The sequence below is a fragment of the Heterodontus francisci genome, chromosome 23 (genome assembly GCF_036365525.1).
Source record: "Heterodontus francisci isolate sHetFra1 chromosome 23, sHetFra1.hap1, whole genome shotgun sequence".
Classification (NCBI taxonomy): Eukaryota; Metazoa; Chordata; class Chondrichthyes; order Heterodontiformes; family Heterodontidae; genus Heterodontus; species Heterodontus francisci.
The window spans coordinates 68,108,057-68,128,238 of record NC_090393.1 but is presented as its reverse complement, the minus strand read 5'-3'; the positions used below and the strand labels follow the sequence as shown (position 1 = coordinate 68,128,238).

Sequence of the window (20,182 nt, the reverse complement as noted above, 5' to 3'; positions counted from 1 at the left end):
TTGTTTTATCTCTCCCTCCTTTCTTAAATAGTGATGTTACCTTTGCTACTTCCTAATTCTCTGGGACCGTCCAAGAATCTAGGGACTTTTGGATGATCACAACTAATGCATCAACTATTTCCAGCCAACTATTTTTGAACCCAAGGATGTGGGCGTCAGGATCAGGGGATTTGTCAGTTTTCAGTTCTATTAATTTCTCAAGTAATTTTTCTTTAAGCCAAAAGACTTGCAGGTTGGTAGGTAAAGTGGCCATTATAAATTGCCCCTAGTATAGGTAGGTGGTAGGGAAATATAGGGACAGGTGGGGATGTGGTAGGAATATGGGATTAGTGTAGGATTAGTATAAGTGGGTGGTTGATGGTCGGCACAGACTCAGTGGGCCGAAGGGCCTGTTTCAGTGCTGTATCTAAACTAAACTAAACTTTAATATTAACTACTTTAATTTCTTCTCTCTCATTAGACCTTAGGTTTCCCACTATTTCCGGTATGTTCTTTGTGCAAAATATTTGCTTAACTTCTCTGCCATTCCCGTACTCCCCATGATAGTTTTTTCCTGTTTCAGCCTCTAAGGGAGCTACGTTTATTTTTGTTACTCTGTTTCTTTTTATAGACTTGTAGAAATTCTTCCAGTCTGTTTTTATATTTCTTGCTAGTTTATTCTCATTCTGTTTTCCCCCTCTATCAATTTTGGCTGGTTTCTAAAACTCTCCCTTTTATGTGTTTGCTCCATTAATCCATTTGACCTTATTTGCTGCACTATTACTGTTAAACCTTTTGTTCTTTCCTATCACACTGTGCTTATCTTTACTGAAAATGCTGCACTGCTCTGTCACTTTGACTTTTCTCTTTAGGTTTATACATTTCCCCTCATCCGGAACCCTTGCCCAACTTTTTTAGTTTAAAGCCCTGTCTACAAACCTGGTTCACAATTTTCCAGGACATTGGTCCCATTCCAGTTTAAGTGGTGTCCATCCCAACGGAACAACTTCCTCTTGTTCCAGTGCCCAATGAATTGAAGAATTGAAGTCCCTGCCTCCCACACCACTCTTTGAGCAATACAGTCAACTCTCTAATCTAAGAGCAAAATACTGCAGATGCTGGAAATCTGAAACAAAAACAGAAAATATTGGAAATACTCAGCTGGTCAGGCAGCATCTGTGGAGAGAAAAGCAGAGTTAACATTCAGGTGGATGATCTTTCATCAGAACTGGCAAAGGTTAGAAATGTAATAGGTTTTGAGCAAGTGAAAGGGGGGTTGTGGGGGAAGAAGAACAAAAGGGAAAGTATGTGGTGTTACGCAGGGATCTGTTCTGGGACCTCTGCTCTTTGTGATTTTTATAAATGACTTGGATGAGGAAGTGGAAGGCTGGGTTAGCAAGTTTGCCGATGACACGAAGGTTGCTGGAGTTGTGGATAGTGTGGAAGGCTGTTGTAGGTTGCAAGGGAACATTGACAGGATGCAGAGCTGGGCTGAGAAGTGGCAGATGGAGTTCAACCTGGAAAAGTGTGAAGTGATTCATTTTGGAAAGTCGAGTTTGAATGCAGAATACAGGCTTAAAGACAGGATTCTTGGTAGTGTGGAGGAACAGAGGGATCTTGGGGTCCATGTCCATAGATCGCTCAAAGTTGCCACCCAAGTTGATAGGGTTGTTAAGAAGGCGTATGGTGTGTTGGCTTTCATTAACAGGGGGATTGAGTTTAAGAGCCGCGAGGTTATGCTGCAGCTCTATAAAGCCCTGGTTAGACCACAGTTGGAATATTGTGTTCAGTTCTGGTCGCCTCTTTATAGGAAGGATGTGGAAGCTTAAGAGAGGGTGCAGAGGAGATTTACCAGGATGCTGCCTGGACTGGAGGGCATGTGTTACGAAGAAAGGTTGAGGGAGCTAGGGCTTTTCTCATTGGAGCGAAGAAGGATGAGAGGTGACTTGATAGAGGGGTACAAGATGATGAGAGGCATAGATAGAGTGGATAGTCAGAGACTTTTTCCCAGGGTGGAAAGGGCGATTACCAGGGGGCATAATTTTAAGTTGATTGGAGGAAGGTTTCGGGGAGATGTCAGAGGTAGGTTCTTTACACAGAGAGTGGTGGGTGCGTGGAATGCACTGCCAGCGGTGGTAGTAGAAGCAGATACATTAGGGACATTTAAGCGACTCTTGGATAGGTACATGGATGATAGTAGTATGAAGGGTATGTAGGTAGTTTGATCCGAGAGTAGGTTAAAGGTTCGGCACAACATCGTGGGCCGAAGGGCCTGTACTGTGCTATACTGTTCTATGTTCTATGTGATAGGGCGGAGGGCAGGAGACATAAAATGACAAAATGTTTCATGGTACAAAGCCAACTAAAGAAACAAAAGATGTGTCTGGATGAGGTGTAGATGGCTGTAAAGTAGCCATCCGAACACAAGGGATTAAGAAAGAAACAAGGTGGTGTTGGGGGGAGGAGGGGGACAGCAGTGTCGGGAGGCGGGGGGGCACGGAAACAAACCAACAAAAGAAACACGAGAATAGGAAAAGAAATTGGGGGATGTTGGGGGTGCTGCTGTTGGTAGAGGTAATGATCTAAAACTTTTGAATTCAGTGTTGAGTCTGGAAGGCTGTAAGGTGCCCAGTTGAAAGATGAGGTGCTGTTCCTCAAGTTTGCTTTGAGCTTCATTGGAATACTGTAGCAGGCCAAGGACAGAAAGGTCAGAGTGGGAGCAAGGTGGAGAATTAAAAAGACAAGTGACAGGAAGCTCAGGAAGCTTGCGGACTGAATGGAGGTGTTCTGCAAAGCGGTCACCCAATCTGCGTTTAGTCTCCCCAATGTACAGGAGGCCACATTGTGAGCAGTGAATATAGTATACTAAATTGAAAGGAGTACAAGTAAATCGCTGTTTCACTTGGAAGGAGTGTTTGGGGCCCTGAACAGTGGGCAGGGAGGAGGTAAAAGATATTGTATCTCCTGTGCTTGCATGGAAAGGTTCCATAGGAAAGGGGGGAGGTGTTGGAGGTGACTGAGGAGTGGACCACGAAGGGAACGATCCCTTTGGAATGCTGAAAGGGGAGGGGAAAATGTGTTTGGTGGTGGAGGTGGCAGAAATGGTGGAGGGTGATCCATTGAATACAGAGGCTGGTGGGATGGAAGGTGAGGACAAGGGGACCTCTATCGTGGGAGGGAGGGGAAGGGGTGAGAGCAGGAGTACGTGAAAATGATTGGACACAGTTGAGGACCATGGCGGAGGGGGATATCGTCATTTGAGGAAAAGGAAGGCATTTCAGAAGTGCTAGTATAGAAGGTCGCATTGTCCGAACAGATGCAACACAGGCAGAGAAACTGGGAGAATAGAATCGAGTCCTTGCAGGATGTGAGGTGTGAGGAAGTGTAGTCCAGGCAACTGTGGGAGTTCGCGGGCTTATAGTGAATATTGGTTGATAGCCTATCCCCAGAAATGGAGACAGCGAAGTCGAGAAAGGGAAGGGAAGAGTCAGAGATGGACCATGTGAAGGTGAGACAAGGTTGAAAATTGGGAGTAAAGTCAATGAAATTTTACAATTCAGGGCGAGAGCAGGAAGCAATACCAAAACAGTCATCAATGTACTGGCAGAAGAGGTAAGGGAATGGGCCTGAGTAGGACTGGAACAAGTAATGTTCCACATATCCCATGCGGGTACCCATAGCAACACTTTTAATTTGGAGGAAGTGAATGGAGTTGAAGGAGAAGTTGTTCAATGTGAGAACAAGTTCAGCCAGGCAGAGGAGGGTGGTGATGGATGGGGACTTGTTGGGGCTCTATTCCAGGAAGAAGCGGGGAGCTCTCAGACCATCCTGGTGGGGGATGGAGGTGTAGAGGGATTGGACATCTATGGTGAATGGTAGACAGTGAGGGGCTGGAAACTATTGAAGTGAAAGAGGGCATTGGAAGAGCTGAAGAAATAAAAACACGAAATGCTGGAAATACTCAGCAAGTCTGGCAGCATCTGTGGAGAGCAAAGCAGAGTTAACGTTTCAGGTCACTGACCTTTCATCAGAACTGGCAAAGGTTAGAAATATAATAGGTTTTAAGCAAATAAAGCAGGGGTGGGGCAAGAGGTAACAAAAAGGAAGGTGTTGATAGGACAGGGTCACAGAGAATAACTGACCAGAAGGGCATGGAGCAAAGGCAAATGGTATGTTAATGGTGTGCTGAAAGTCTAAGCATTAGTGCAGAGAGGGTGTTAATTGACATAAAAATGAACAGCCCTGGCCAAAAGCAAAACATGAAAAAACACAGAGTCCGGCAGGCTGTAGCGTGCCTAATCGGTAAATGAGATGCTGTTCCTCGAGCTTACGTTGGTGTTCACTGGAAGAGTTGCAGATATAGGTGGGAAGAGACTGGACAAGGGTAATGAAAATAGGTGTCAAGATAGGAAGAAATCAGTTTTGTGGGGCAGGAACAGGCTGAAACAATGGGTCGACCAGGGCAGTCTTGTTTGTGGATTTTGGTAAGGAGGTAGAAGCAGGCTGTACGGGGTTAGGGAACTATTAGGTTGGAGCCCATGGAAGGAAGATCTCCAGAGGAGATGAGGTCAGTGAAGTCCTGGATACAATGACTTGATGTTCGGTCATGCGGTCATGGTCTGGGGGAGTTAGAAGGAAGTGACACAGAGTTTGCCTTCGGCCTCTGCTCAGTAGACAACGACATCACCACCCTTGTCAGCAGATTTGATGACGATGTTAGGACCTAAGATAATGGAGTGCTACAAGTGCAGCTCTCTAATCTGTTTGAAGCTATGCCAGTTTGCACATGGATCAGGTAGTAATCCAGAGATTATTAATTTTGTGGATCTGCTTTTTAATTTGGACCATAGCTACTCAAACCCCCCTCAGCAGAATCTCATTAGAAACATAGGAGGAGCAGGAGTACACCATTCAGCCCTTCGAACCAGCTCCACCATTCGATAAGATATTGGCTGATCTGGTTGTGGTCTCAACTCCACTTTTCTGTCTCCTCCCCATAACTCTTAACTCCCCTGTCTATCAAAAATCTATCTAACTCAGACCCAGGCTGAATTTTACGCCCCTTGCAGGAGTGGGCTGGAAACCGGGGGGGCGGGGGGAAAGTAAAATTGAGTGGGAGGCGGGGTGCCATTCCTATCACCTTCCTGCCCCTGCTGCAATATTTCAAGCGAAGGCAGATGTGACAAATGGCCCCAGGCCAATTAATTGCCACTTAAGAGCCTCCTCCTGCCGTCGCTGGTATATTACTAGCGGTGGGTGAGCAGTTCAGTAGCTCAGAAAGCCGCCCAATAAAACCTAGTGGCCATCTTGTAGGGGGGTGGGTTGTGGGGGAAGCCCTCCTGATTGGGCACACTGTGCCTGACGGAGGGTCCCCCCCTGCTGCACAAGCCGTCCCCACTGAAGCACCTCTCCTCCTTCTCTTGAGTGACTCCTGGTGACACTGAAGAGCTGCCAGCCGCTGGTTAGCCAGCAACTCTTGGAGGCGGGACGTCCTGCCTCTGAGGGGCAGAAGTCCCGCCCGTGGCCAATTAAGGGCCTCGGCCATGTAAAATCATGGCGTGGCTTCCAAGCCCGTGGATGCGGTCTCGCGACCAACCTTTTCTGCTGGTGTTCTGGGGTGTTCTCCCAGCCTCCACTACTTTCTGGGGAAGAGAATTCCACAGATGAACGACCTTTTAAGAAAAAAAATTCTCCTCATCTCCGTCTTAAAAGGGAGGCCTCTTATCCTTAAACTGTGTCCTTGTTCTACTTTTGTTGTTGGTTACTAATTGGACCAGGTTGGCATCCTTCCATGTCCAAAAGGTGATGGACACACAGTAAATAATCCATTTAAATGAGGTGTCTTCTCTTGCTGCACCTCTGTTGATGGCCGTGAAGGTCAACCCTTGAGAGGCAGGTTCTGCCACAAGTGCTGCACATGAAGCTGCCAAGTGACGCTGAGTTGTCGTTTTTGACGTTGACCAGCTGCTGTAGCAATTGGTCACCGTGGTGGTGCACACCAGTCCATAGGATGTATTGCCATTTCCCTCTTTGGTCAGCTGGTGACTCCCAAGTGCAATAGTCGACATTTAGGGCATTCATGTAACGCTTGCAAGCATATTGAAGGGGAGCTTTGGGCACCCCACTGGTCATCTGGCCCAGGCTCCCTCACCATAGAGAAAGTCCTTGGGCATGTGACCGTCTTTTATCCTGCCTATGTGTCCGATCCACCGAAGCCACCTCTGTTTGATTAGTGCCAACACACTTGAGAGCTCTGCTTTTGAGAGGACTGCCTCATTTGTGATTTTGTCCTGCCAGGATATACCCAGAATGACTTGCAGACAACAAAGATGGAAATTATTGAGCTTCTTTTCTTGGTGGCTGCAAGTCACCCATGTTTCACAGCCATCTAGCAAGAACCTAGGCTTTATAAACCATTGACTTGGTTCTTAGGTCAGCTTGGTGTTATCCCATGAGCGTTTTGCGAGTCGGCCAAAGGTGGTAGCTGCTTTCACTGTGCGTTTATCAAGCTCTTCATTAAGGAACAGATTGTCTGTCACCGTGGACCCAAGGTAGTGGAATCTGCAAACCACTTCCCGTGGGGCGTTATTTAGTGTGATCAGGGGAGGAGATGCATGACCACGGTTTTCTAGATGCTTATAGTCAAGAACAAGTTACGGGCACAGGAGAGACAGTCCATGAGTCTTTGTAGCTGAGTTTCCATGTGAACAACTCGCGCAGCTTCATCAGCGTAGAGGACTTTTCTGATCAGGACACGATGTGTTGTTTGTCTTTGCTTTCAGCCTTGATAGATTGTAGAGCTTTGCTGACCTTGTGTGCAAGTAGACTCCTTCCATATCTGCAGAGAAGGCGATGGTCAGGAGCATGGAGATGTCCTGTTTTACTCCATTCTTTACTCCGAAACTGTTGGAAGTGGAGCCATCAAACTGTACAGTGCAGTGCATGTTGGCATGGAAGGAGCGGATGAGACTTCATGAGCTTCGGTGGACAGCAATTTTTCCCAAATTCTTGTCGAGCCCTGCTCTGCTGATGGTGTCAAATGCCTTAGTGAGAGCTACAAATGTAAAGGGATATACTCTGTTCCCTACACTTCTCTTGTAGCTGACGTAGAAAGAAAATGATATCCACAGTAGATCTGCCAGCACAGAAAGCTCACTGTGCTTCTGGGTACACTTGATTTGCAAGGAAATGGAATCTTTTAGGTATGACCCTAGCAAAGGCCTTCCCCATAACGCTAAGGAGTGAGATGCCCCTATAGTTGTTGCAGTCTCCTGATTCGTCTTTGTTTTTGTATAGTGTGATGATTTTGGCATCATGCATCTCCTGTGGAACACAGCCTGCTTTCCAGCAGAGGTCATAAAGATTTGGCAACAGGTGGGACTTTCCGTGCTTGAGCAGTTTGGCTGGGATTCCGTCCTTGTCCGGTGCCCTTCTGTTCGCTAGGCAGCCTATGGCCTTCTTGAGCTTCAGTGATGAGCGTTCTTCATCCATGACAGGAAGTTGTGGGAGACCATCGAGCGCAGACTGGGAGATAAAAGCAAAATACTGCAGATGCTGGAAATCTGAAATAAAAATAAGAAATGCTGGAAATAGTTAGCAGGTCTGGCAGCATCTGTGGAGAGAGAAGCAGAGTTAACGTTTCAGGTCAGTGACCCTTCATCAGAAGTGGGAGATGTCTGACTTACTGGAGTACAGCTCACAGTAGTGTTCAGCCCAGCGGGACATCTGTTTACCTCGATCAGTGAGAACTTCATTGTCTGCCGACTTTGATGATGGCAGGGCCAAGTGCCGCCTTGATCCAACAACTATGTTCTCCTCTCCCCAAGTTCTTTACTAGATGTGAAGGGATATCTTTAACCCTGGCAGCAGGCAGGCAACACAACCTTTGGAACTCCTGGTCACAGCTGCAGGGAACGGTATCTATTCCCCTGACTATACTGGTCCCCTACCACTACCACATTCCTTTTCACTCTCTGCACTTGAATGACCTCCAGTACCAGAGTGCCATGGTCAGTTTGCTCATCGTACAGGCAGCCAGAATCTCATACAAGTTGGATAAGGGCAAAGACCAAGGCTCCTCCAGCACTGTATTTGGGTCCCCTTACCCATCTGCTCACCATCACACCCTGCTGGCCCCGAGCACTAACAGGACCTGTACCACTTCTGAACCAAAGGGATGTGACTGCCTTCTGGATCAAATTGTCCAGGTAACTCTCCCCCTCATTGATGGCTGCAATGTCTGCACCTCAGACATCAGCTCAGCAACCCTGAACTGCAGACGCTTACTGCAGATGTGGTTGTCCAGGATCACAGTGCTTTCCATAAACTCGCACATGCTGCAGTTGGGGCACAGCACCTGCATTGCCTTGTTTTATTTATTTAATTAATTAGTATATGTATTCAATCAACTAAGTTTTTAAAAAAAAAATCTTTTACTAATTAATCGATCGAGTTGAAGTGATATCTAGATTAAATTAAACATTAACCTATAACGTGAACCACTGCACATATTAGAGGCACAAAGCAACATCTCTTTCCCGTTCTACTCTGAATTTTTTTTCTTTCATGGAATGTGAGCATCTCTGGCAAGGCCAACACTTGTTGCCCATCTCTAATTACCCTTGAGAAGGTGGTGGGGGGCCACCTTATTGAACCACTGCAGTCCATCTGGTGTAACAGTGCTATTTGGGAAGGAGTTCCATGTTTTTGACCCAGCGACAGTGAAGGACCGATGATATAGTTCCAAGTCAGGATGGTGTGTGGCTTGGAGGGGAACTTGCAGGTGGTGGTGTTCCCATGCGTCTGCTGCCCTTGTCTTTCTAGGTGGTAGAGGCTGAGAGTTTGGAAGGTGCTATCAAAGGAGTTGCTGAAGTGCATCTTGTGTATGGTACACACTGCTGCCACTATGTGCCGGTGGTGGAAGGGGTGCCGATCAAGTGAGCTGCTTTGTCTTGGATGGTGACGAGCTTCTTGACTGTTGTTGGAATTGCACTCATCCAGGCAAATGGAGAGTATTCCATCACACTGCAGACTTGTGCCTTGTTAGATGGCTTTGGGGAGTCAGGAGGTGAGTTAGTCGCCGCAGAATTCCCAACCTCTGATCTGCTCTTGTAGCCACGGCATTTATATGGCTGGTTCAGTTAAGTTTCCCCCAGGATGTAGATGGTGGGGGTTTCAGCGATGGTAATGCCGTTGAATGTCAAGGGGAGATGGTTAGATTCTCTCTTGTTGGAGATGGCCTTTGCCTGTCACTTGTGAGGCGTGAATGTTACTTGTCACTTATCAGCCCAAGCCTGAATGTTGTCCAGGCCTTGCTGCATATGCACATGAACTGCTTCAGTATTTAAGGAGTTGCGAATGGTTCTGAACACTGCAATCATGAATGAACATCCCCAACAAAGAACAGTACAGCATAGGAACAGGCCATTCGGCCCTCCAAGCCTGCGTCGATCTTGATGTCTGCCTAAACTAACACCTTCTGCACTTCCGGGGCCCATATCCCTCTATTCCCTTCCTATTCATATATTTGTCAAGATGTCTCTTAAACGTCGCTATCGTATCGACTTCCACCACCTCCCCCGGCAGCAAGTTCCAGGCACTCACCACCCTCTGTGTAAAAAACTTGCCTTGCACATCCCCTCCAAACCTTGCCCCTCGCACCTTAAACCTATGTCCCCTAGTAACCGACCCCTCCACCCTGGGAAAAAGCTTCTGACTATCCACTCTGTCCATGCTGCTCATAACTTTGTAAACCTCTATCATGTCGCCCCTCCACCTCTGTCGTTCCAGTGAAAACAATCCGAGTTTTTCCAACCTCTCCTCATAACTAATGCCCTCCAGACCAGGCAACATCCTGGTAAACCTCCTCTGTACCCTCTCCAAAGCCTCCACGTCCTTCTGGTAGTGTGGCAACCAGAATTGCACGCAATATTCTAAGTGTGGCCTAACTAAGGTTCCGTACAGCTGCAACATGGCTTGCCAATTTTTATACTCTATGCCCCGACCAATGAAGGCAAGCATGCCGTATGCCTTCTTGACTACCTAATCCACCTGCGTTGCCACTTTCAGTGACCTGTGGACTTGTACGCCCATATCTCTCTGCCTGTCAATACTCCTAAGGGTTCTGCCATTTACTGTATACCTCCCACCTGCATTAGACCTTCCAAAATGCATTACCTCACATTTGTCCGGATTAAACTCCATCTGCCATTTTTCCGCCCAAGTCTCCAACCGATCTATATCCTGCTGTATCCTCTGACAATCCTCATCATTATCCGCAACTCCACCAACCTTTGTGTCGTCCGCAAACTTACTAATCAGAATGATCAAGAGCAGATAGATGGGGCAGTAATTGGACGAATTGGATTTGTCCTGCTTTTTGTGGACAGGACATACCTGGGCAAATTTCCACATTGTCAAGTAGATGCCAATGTTGTAGCTGTACTGGAACAGCTTATCTCGGGGTGCAACTAGTTCTGGAGCATAGGTCTTCAGTACTACAGCTGGAATGTTCTCAGAACCCATAGCCTTTGCAGCATCCAGTGCCTTCAGCCGTTTCTTGATATCACATGGAGTGAATCGAATTGGCTGAAGACTGGCATCTGTGATGCTGGGAACCTCAGGAGGAGGCCGAGATGGATCATCCACTTGGCACTCCTGGCTGAAGATTGTTGCAAATGCTTCAGCCTTTCCTTTTGCACTGACATGCTCGCTCCCCCATCATTGAAGATGGGATGTTTGTGGAGCCTCCTCCTCTGGTTAGTTGTTTAATTGTCCACCACCATTCACATTCACAGAAGGATTGCAGAGCTTAGATCTGATCCGTTGGTTGTGAGGTCGCTTAGCTCTCTCTATTGCATGCTGCTTCTGCTGATTTCCAATTCCTAAATTGGCAACCCAGTTCTTCCCTGCTGTGTTGCTATGGCTGGTCCTGTTCAGCTTCTGTTCAGGGTTGACACCTAAGATGTTGATGGTGGCAAACTTGGCTGTGGCGGTGCCCTTGAACGTCAGGGGGAGATGGCTGGGCTTTCTCTTCAAGCTAATCATTGCCTGGTATATTTGTCATTCATATGTTACCTGCTGTAGGCTGGATATGAGATCGCCACTAACAGTAAATGTGTTAGTCTATGATGGTTTTTCAAAGAGTATCTTCGTCTGTGAGCAATGGCATGAGAAGTCACCTCATAATTTAAGTTGCTTTGTGTTGCTTATTTTACCCTTTTAACCCATCACTATTAACGTTCCCAGTTGTGGTTGCTATTTTTCCTTCTCACATCAATTCACTGCCCATCTTTTAGTGCTCTTCCATCTAACTGTTAAAAGTATATCCTTATTTTTATTTCAGAATTTAAAGGTCAGGAGTGCGAAAGATCAAAGCACAAAGAACTCTCTGGAAGGTAGGGCATTCCAGATTTTCTGAGAAAAACAAGTGGAATATCAACTTGAAAGTAATGATTATTAAATATGATTTCTGCTATTGGAAGTATTTTGAAACCCAGATACTGGTGCTGTCCTGCTTGATTCCCTCAAATCTTCTAACCTTGAAATAGTGAGCTGTAGAAATAAGTCAGGTAGGAAAATAAACACTGGATAACTTTCTGCTCAATGATGCACATTGCACATATCCCAGTGTGGGGAAAAATCAATATGATGGTACCAGTTACAGGATGTGTTCACAATCTATGTTGATATAGTCCCTTGTACACTTTTGCTGACTTCAGATTGTACTGCAGTTTGACAGTATTTCAGGTTCTGATCACTGTTCAGTACTCGAGTGTGTCTGCATGAGGCTACTAGGTAAGAGCAGTAATGGCTTTGGCTTGGATGCCATCCATGGTCAGATAACCTGCCAACATTCTAATGTGGTCCCACTATTAAAGAAAGGTTGTAGAGATAAACCAGGGAACTACAGACCAGTGAGTCTCACGTCAGTGGTAGGGAAACTATTGGAGAAAATTCTGAAGGAGAGAATCTATCTCCACTTGGAGAGGCAAAATTTGATTAGGAATAGTCAGCAGTGCTTTGTCAGAGGGAGGTCATGCCTAACAAATTTGATTGAATTTTTTGAGTATGTGACCAGGTGTGTAGATGAGGGTAGTGCAGTTGATGTAGTTTACATGGATTTCAGCAAAGCCTTTGACAAGGTCCCACATGGGAAACTTATCAAGAAAGCAAATGCACAAGGAATACAGGGTAAATTGATAAGGTGGATTCAAAATTGGCTTAACTGCAGGAGACAGAGAGTAATGACAGACGGCTGTTTTAATGACTGGAAGCCAGTGTCCCGGGATCTGTGCTGGGTCCCCTATTTGTCATTTATATAAACGACATAGATGACTATGTGGGGGGTAGGATCAGTAAGTTCGCGGATGACACAAAGATTGGCCGAGTGGTTAATAGTGAGGTTGAGTGTCTTGGGTTACAGGAAGATATAGACGGGATGGTCAAATGGGCAGAAAAGTGGCAGATGGAAGTTAACCCTGAAAAGTGTGAGGTGATACACTTTGGAAGGAGTAATGTGACTTGGAAGTATTCAATGAATGGCCTGACACTGGGAAGTTCCGAGGAACAGAGGGACCTTGGCGTGTTTGTCCATAGATCTCTGAAGGCAGAAGGGCAGGTTAATAGGCTGGTGAAAAAGGCAAATGGGATACTTGCCTTTATCAATCGAGACAAATGCAGGGAGATCATGTTGGAGTTGTATAGAACTTTGGTAAGGCACAGCTGGACTACTGTTTGCAATTCTGGTCACCACATTATAGGAAGGATGTGATTGCACTGGAGGGGGTGCAGAGGTGATTCCCCAGGATGTTGCCTGGGATGGAACATTTAAGCTATGAAAAGAGGTTGGATAGGCTTGGGATGTTTTCACTGGAGCAGAGAAGACTGAGGGGTGACCTGATGGAGGTGTACAAGATTATGAGGGGCATGGACAGGGTGGATAGGGAGCAGCTGTTCCCCTTAGTTGAAGGGTCAGTTACGAGGGGACACAAGTTTAAGGTGAGGGGCAGGAGGTTTAAGTGGGATTTGAGGAAGAACTTTTTTACCCATAGGGTGGTGACGGTCTGGAATGCACTACCTGGGAGGGTGGTAGAGGCGGGTTGCCTCACATCCTTTAAAAAGTACCTGGATGAGCACTTGGCACGTCATAACATTCAAGGCTATGGGCCAAGTGCTGGCAAATGGGATTAGGTAGACAGGTCAGGTGTCTTTCATGCATCGGTGCAGACTCGATGGGCCGAAGGCACTGTATTATTCTGTGAACGTTCATTGCCTTGGTTCGTGCATGAAGAATGGCCTTTTTGATAAGGTACCAGAGGATTACCAATGCCTATGGAATAGTACTCAAGTAACAGGAGGGGAGAAAATTGGAAAACCGAACATTGAAGAAAACTGGAAGTGTTGAGTAAAATAGATCTGAGAAATTGTATTTTAAGAATGTTTATTTTTTTCTCAAGTGCTGTCCTAGTTGAGTATCTTGCTTATTTCACTGTTCTCTTTTTTTTTTTCCCCCAGCTCTTTTATATAAACCTGTTGACCGCGTCACCCGAAGCACACTTGTTCTCCATGTAAGTGCAGCAGTGCTGTACAATAAAGTAATAATATGCCAACCCATGTCATTACTTCACATTATTTACAGTGCTCTTCATTTCCAGTCAGTGATATCCATTAGAGAAAGAGTGCTACTATGAACTGAAACAATTTTGAACAAACGTATGTATAGTGATCAGGCACCACAACAGTTCATGGGCTTTTGATAGGTAGATGCTTATAGATAGTAAGAAATTATACACTAGCATGTTTTGCAAGTAAAACAGAATCTTTGAAAGCATTCTTTGTATATAATTAATTAGTTATTAATATAAAGGTGGAAGGAAATGATGCTTCATAAGAACAGGAGAAGGCCATTTGGCTCTCGAGCCTGTTCTGCCATTCAATAAGGGCATGGCTGATCTACGGCCTAACTTTGCACCACATTCCTTACTATTTTTGTTTAACAAAAATCTATCAATCTCAGATTTAAAATTAACTATTGACCTAGTATCAATTGCCATTAGTGGAAGAGATTTCTGAACCTCTACCACCCTTTGTGTGTTGAAGGGTTTCCTAATTTCACTCCGGAAAAGTCTGGCTGTAATCTTTAGACTATACCCTCGAGCTCTGGACTCCCCAACCAGTGGAAATAATTTCTCGATATCTATCCTATCCGTTTACCTTAATATCTTGAAAACTTCAATCAAATCACCTATCAACCTTCTAAATTCCAGGGAATATTTAAAAAATTGTATGACAAGATTGCACATTTTAAGATTTTTATAAGAACACCTAAACTAAAAGAAATCCCCATTAATTAAATAGTACTTTGTAAGTAGCTGATGCCCCAAATTACAGAGAAAGGTACAGTTTTAAAACATAATCATGCTACAGAGTCCAGCATTCATAATGCCTCACACCTAAAAATAGAAAATTTATTACTGTAGTAATGAATTTTGTTCCAGCATAATCACATGCAACATTGTAAACATTTTCTTTATTAACATTTTCCACTTCACACAGGTAACAACAATATTATATATTTCTGAGTTGCTTTCCTCCATTATACCCTTTCTTTAAGTTCCAGATACAGCATCGGCAATTACATTGCTCTTTCTGCAACATGTATAATCTTTAGGGTAAATGGCTGTAACATTAAACGCCACCAAAATAATCTGGCATTCTTGGGTTTGAACATCTCTAAAATCCTTATTGGATTATGATTGGTGTAAATGGTTATTTCCCCTTGGCCATTATTGACGTAAACTTCAAAATGTTGAAGAGCTAATACGAGACCTAAAGCCTCCTTTTCAGTAAGTACCTCTCCTGGTACTCATTGAGTTTTCTAGAAAGATAACAGACCAGTCATTCAATACCAGCATCATCATCCTGGAGTAACACCGCTTCCACTCCGACATCACTGGCATCAACAGCTACTTGAAAAGGGCTTGCCAAAATTTGGTGCCACCAGGACGGGTTCATTTATCCCAAGCGTCACTGTATGCCAGTAGATCATCCAGGTACACAACACAATTGCAATCATCTGGCTAGTCAACCTTTGAAAGGTGGCCACTGTATTTTTCATACCAAACAGCATGACCTTACACTGAAATAGGCCGTCTGGGATCACAAAGGCAGAATTTCTTTCGCTTGGTTGGTCAAGGAGACTTGCCAATATCCTTTCAGCAAGTCAGTCTTGGTAATAAATACTGAATTGCCCACTCTGTCAATACAATCCTCAAGTCGTGGGATTGGATAAGAGTCTGTTTTAGTTACTGCAGTACAAAACCTTTTGTAACACTTTGGCTTTTGTAGCAGGGCCACTAGAGAACTCCAGCTACTTTGACCAGGCTCAATTGTGTCATTCTTTAGCATATATTGAACCTCCTCTCTGGCCTGAGCCAATTTATGAAGATTGAGTCAACAAGGGTTCTATTTAATGGTTGTAGCTGTCCCTACATCAACCCCATGAATAGACAGAGGAGTTCACCGGGCTTATCTGCACATACTGCTTTAACTCTTAACAGCTCAGCTATGTCCCTTTTATGCTGTTCAGAGAGATTGTGTCTAACTGTATCTAAATTTCCAAATACTTCTGTGCTTGCCAGTTTCACCCCGGAAGGTCAATCTGAGAACATAAGAACTAGGAGCAGGAGTAGGCAAATCAGCCCCTCGAGCCTGCTCCGCCATTCAATACGATCATGGCTGATCTCATCTCAGCCTCAACTCCACTTTCCTTCCCATTCTCCATAACCCTTCAACCCATTACTAATTAAAAATCTGTCTATCTCCTCCTTAAATTTACTCAATGTCCCAGCATCCACCGCACTCTGGGGTAGTGAATTCCACAGACTCATGACCCTTTGAGAGAAGTAATTTCTCCTCATCTGTTTTAAATCTGCTACACCTTATCCTAAAACTATGACCTCTTGTTCTAGGTTGCCCTACCAGAGGAAACATCCTCTCGAAGTCTACTTTGTCAATCCCCTTAATCATCTTGTATACCTCAATTAGATCTCCTCTCATTCTTCTAAACTCTGGAGAGTAAGGCCTAAACTGTTCAATCTCTCTTCATAAGACAAACCCTTCATCCCTGGAATCAATCTAGTGAACCTCCTCTGAACTGCCTCCAATGCAACTACATCCCTCCTCAAGTAAGGGGACCAAAACTGTGTGCAATACTTCAGGTGCAATCTCACTAATGTTTTGTACAGTTGCAGCAACACTTCCCTACTTTTACACTCTATTCCTTTAGCAATAAATGTCAAAGTTCCATTTCCCTTCCTTATTACCTGCTGTACCTACATAGTAGTTTTAGAGTCATAGAGCTTTACAGCACAGAAACAAGCCCTTCGGCCCATCGTGCCCGTGCCGGCATCAAGCACCTAACTGTTCTAATCCCATTTTCCAGCACTTGGCTCGTGGCCTTGTATGCTATGGCATTTCAAGTGCTCATCTAAATACTTCTTAAATGTTGTGAGGGTTCCTGCCCCTACCACCTCTTCAGGCAGTGCGTTCCAGATTCCAACCACCCTCTGGGTGAAAATTTTTTTCCTCAAATCCCCTCTAAACCTCCTGCCCCTTACCTTAAATCTATGACCCCTGGTTATTGACGCCTCCGCTAAGGGAAAAGGTTTCTTCCTATCTACCCTATCATTGCCCCTCATAATTTTGTATACCTCAATCAGGTCCCCCCCTCAGCCTTCTCTGTTTTAAGGAAAACAACCCTAGCCTTTTCAGTTTCTCTTCATAGCTGAAATGCTCCAGCCCGGGCAACATCCTGGTGAATCTCCTCTACACCCTCTCCATTGCAGTCACATCCTTCCTATAGTGTGGTGTCCGGATCTGTACACAGTACTCCAGCTGTGGCCTAACTAGCGTTTTGTACAGCTCCATCATAACCTCCCTGCTCTTGTATTCTATGCCTTGGCTAATAAAGGCAAGTATCCCATATGCCTTCCTAACCACCTTATCTACCTGTGCTGCTGCCTTCAGTGATCTATAGACAAGTACACCAAGATCCCTCTGACCTTCTGTACTTCCTCGTTTCCTACCATCCATTGTATATTCCCTTGCCTTGTTAGTCCTCCCAAAATGCATCACCTCACATTTCTCAGGATTAAATTCCATTCGCCACTGCTCTGTCCATCTTACCAGCCCATCTATATCGTCCTGCAATCTGAGGTTTTCCTCCTCGCTATTTACAACACTATTATTATAAATGTGCTAAATCATTGTGAATCAAATCTTCTCTCTCTGCAAAGGCTTGAGCACTAAAAGTAGAAATGCTGTCTTTTCTTTGAGTACAGCAAAATATTTGTAAAATCTTGTTTATTTAAATTCTAGCAAATTCCAGTGTACTGATTTTACAGCCTCTGAATTCGTATCCTGGACCTGAGCCACCAATTTGTTCTGACCTCAGTGAGACCATTAATGTTAAAACACAAGGTATGAACTCCCCAGACCAATTTAAAGAATTACATGACAAGATTTCATGTTTTAAGACTTTTATTCTAGCAACTAAACTAAAAGAAATCCCCATTAACTAAATAGTACTTTGTAAGTAGCTAATACCCCAAATTATAGAGAAATAATAGTTTCTTTACTTATTAAAACACTTGAAAGCTTCACATTACACTTCGCATTACACAGTCCTCCTTGATGGCAAAATCTTTGCAATTAAAAGTCCCAAACTCCTTGCCATTGCAATGGGTTAGATCTCCCAGACCTTTCACAAAGTCAGTGACTTCTTCGCTTACTTCGTCCGAGCACTTTCGATCTGGACTTCCATGAATAAGGCAATCCCTGCTGATCCTGTTTGTCTTTTACTTCTTTGTAAACCTCATCTTTCCAAAATAGGTTCAAGTCTTCGCAGCCTTTCACAGTATCAATATTCTGAGAGCAGACATTCCCTGTCTGTCTCCTCTCTGAGGCTCCCACCACTGGTCTTCTTACAGCCTGCCTGCCTTCTGAAAAATCTGTTGAATTTATCTGGAATCAAAAGTCGGTAGCCAGTTGTCTTTTACAATGTACAAAGTCCACAAGTTTGGCTACACCAGAGTCACTCGGGCTCTCCGTTGTTTCCAGGTGTTAGCAACTGCCATTCGTATTTATATTTTCAGAACTGCTGACTCTTTGTTCACTATGGAAGGTGAAACCCATTGTTCTTCAGATGTTATACCCCTGCAGTCTCTGCTTTTCAAACAGGTCTTTGATCTGAGTTCTTTGTCATCCTGGTAACCAAGATCCCTGTCTTGTCTTTAAGCAGAGTTGATGTGAGGTAACCTGACTTCTCGGACTTCATCTTAAACTGCATTAAAATTCACAGTTTTTAAAACATAATCATGCTACAAAGTCCAGCGTTCATAACATATGACTTCTACCCCCTTGTATTCCAGTCCTCTAGATATAAAGGCCATTATTGCATTAGCCTTTTTGATTATTTTCTCTACCTGTTCATAACATTTTATTGGTCTATGTACCTGGACCCTCAAGTCTCTTTGGACCTCCACTGTTTCCAGCTTTTCACAATTTACGAAGTACCCAGTTCTATATTTTTTAGCTCCAAAGTGGATGACCTCACATTTGCCTATATTGAAATCCATTTGCTACAGTTTTACCTATTCCCATTATCTATCATTATCCCTTCGTAATTTTATACTTCCATCTACACTGCTTACAATGCTGCCTACCTTTGCCTATTGTTGTGTCACCAGCAAGTTTGGATATGTGGCATTCTATTCCATCATTTAAGTAGCTAATAAATACAGTGAATAGTTGAGGCCCCGGCACAGACTTCAGTTATCTAGGATGCTGTGTTCAATTTTGGGCACCACATCATGGGAAGGATAATATTGGCCTTGAAAGGGGTGCAGCACAGGGTCTCCAAAATGATACCGGGGCTAAGAGGATTACATTTTGAGGGTAGCCTGCATAGACTGGCCCCTGACCCAGCACAGCCTGCCTTCAACCTCCTTCCCAAGATCCACAGACAGTACTATCCTGGTCGACCCATCGCTTCAGTGAGTTTAGGGAGTTAGGCTGGAAGCTGAAAGCTCGGACGGACAGAGTTGTTATCTCTGGTTTGTTGCCGGCGCCACGTGATAGTGAGGCTAGGAATAGGGAGAGAGCACAGCTGAACACGTGGCTGCAGGAATGGTGTAGGAGGGAGGGCTTCCAGTTCTTGGATAATTGGACTGCATTCTGGGGAAGATGGGACCTGTTCAAACAGGACGGGCTGCATCTGAACCAGAGGGGCACCAATATCCTGGGAGGGAGGTTTGCTAGTACTGTTCGGGAGGGTTTAAACTAGTTTGGGAGGGGGATGGGAACCGGACTTGTAGTCCAGGGACCAGTGGGTCCACTCAGAAAGACAAAGAGTGTAGTGAGGTATTGGGGAAGGTAGCACTGTCGCAGAGGACAGATGGGCACGGAGAAGGGTTAAAGTGCGTATACTTCAACGCAAGAAGCATCAGGAATAAGGTGAGTGAATTGAAGGCGTGGATGGGCACTTGGGACTACGATGTTGTGGCCATCACTGAAACGTGGATAGGTGAGGGGGAGGAATGGTTCTTGGAGGTACCTGGTTATAGATGTTTTCATAAGATTAGGAATGGTGGTAAAAGAGGTGGGGGGGTGGCATTGTTAGTTAGAAATAGTGTAACAACTGCTGAAAGAATTTTCGAGGAGGATCTGCCGACTGAGGCACTGTGGGTTGAGGTCAGGAACAGGAAAGGAGCAGTCACCTTGATGGGAGTTTTCTATCGGCCCCCCAATAGCAGCAGGGAGGTGGAAGAGCAGATTGGGAAACAGATTTTGGAAAGGAGCAGAAGTCACAGGGTAGTAATTATGGGGGATTTCAACTTCCCAAATATTGATTGGCAACTCTTTAGATCGAATAGTTTGGATGGGGTAGTGTTTGTGCAGTATGTCCAGGAAGCTTTTCTGACTCAGTATGTAGACTGCCCGACCAGAGGGGAGGCAATATTGGATTTGGTACTAGGTAATGAACCAGGGCAAGTGATAGAGCTGTTGGTGGGCGAGCACTTTGGAGATAGTGATCACAATTCTGTAGCATTCACTGTGGTAATGGAGAGGGATAGGTATGTGCAACAGGGCAAGGTTTACAATTGGGGGAAGGGTAGATATGATGCTGTCAGGCAGGAACTGA

General features: G+C 44.9%; 1 protein-coding gene across 2 annotated transcripts in view; it reads left to right on the top strand.

Moving 5' to 3' along the window:
- Positions 1–20,182, top strand: part of si:dkey-91m11.5 (PH_BCR_vertebrate and RhoGAP_Bcr domain-containing protein) — a 632,155-nt gene that overhangs the window by 366,955 nt on the left and 245,018 nt on the right. For both annotated transcript variants that reach the window (XM_068055461.1, XM_068055460.1), the window contains exons 6-7: positions 11,324–11,375; positions 13,495–13,547. In XM_068055461.1, the coding sequence (XP_067911562.1) occupies positions 11,324–11,375; positions 13,495–13,547 (105 nt within the window). The remainder of the gene's footprint in view (positions 1–11,323; positions 11,376–13,494; positions 13,548–20,182) is intronic.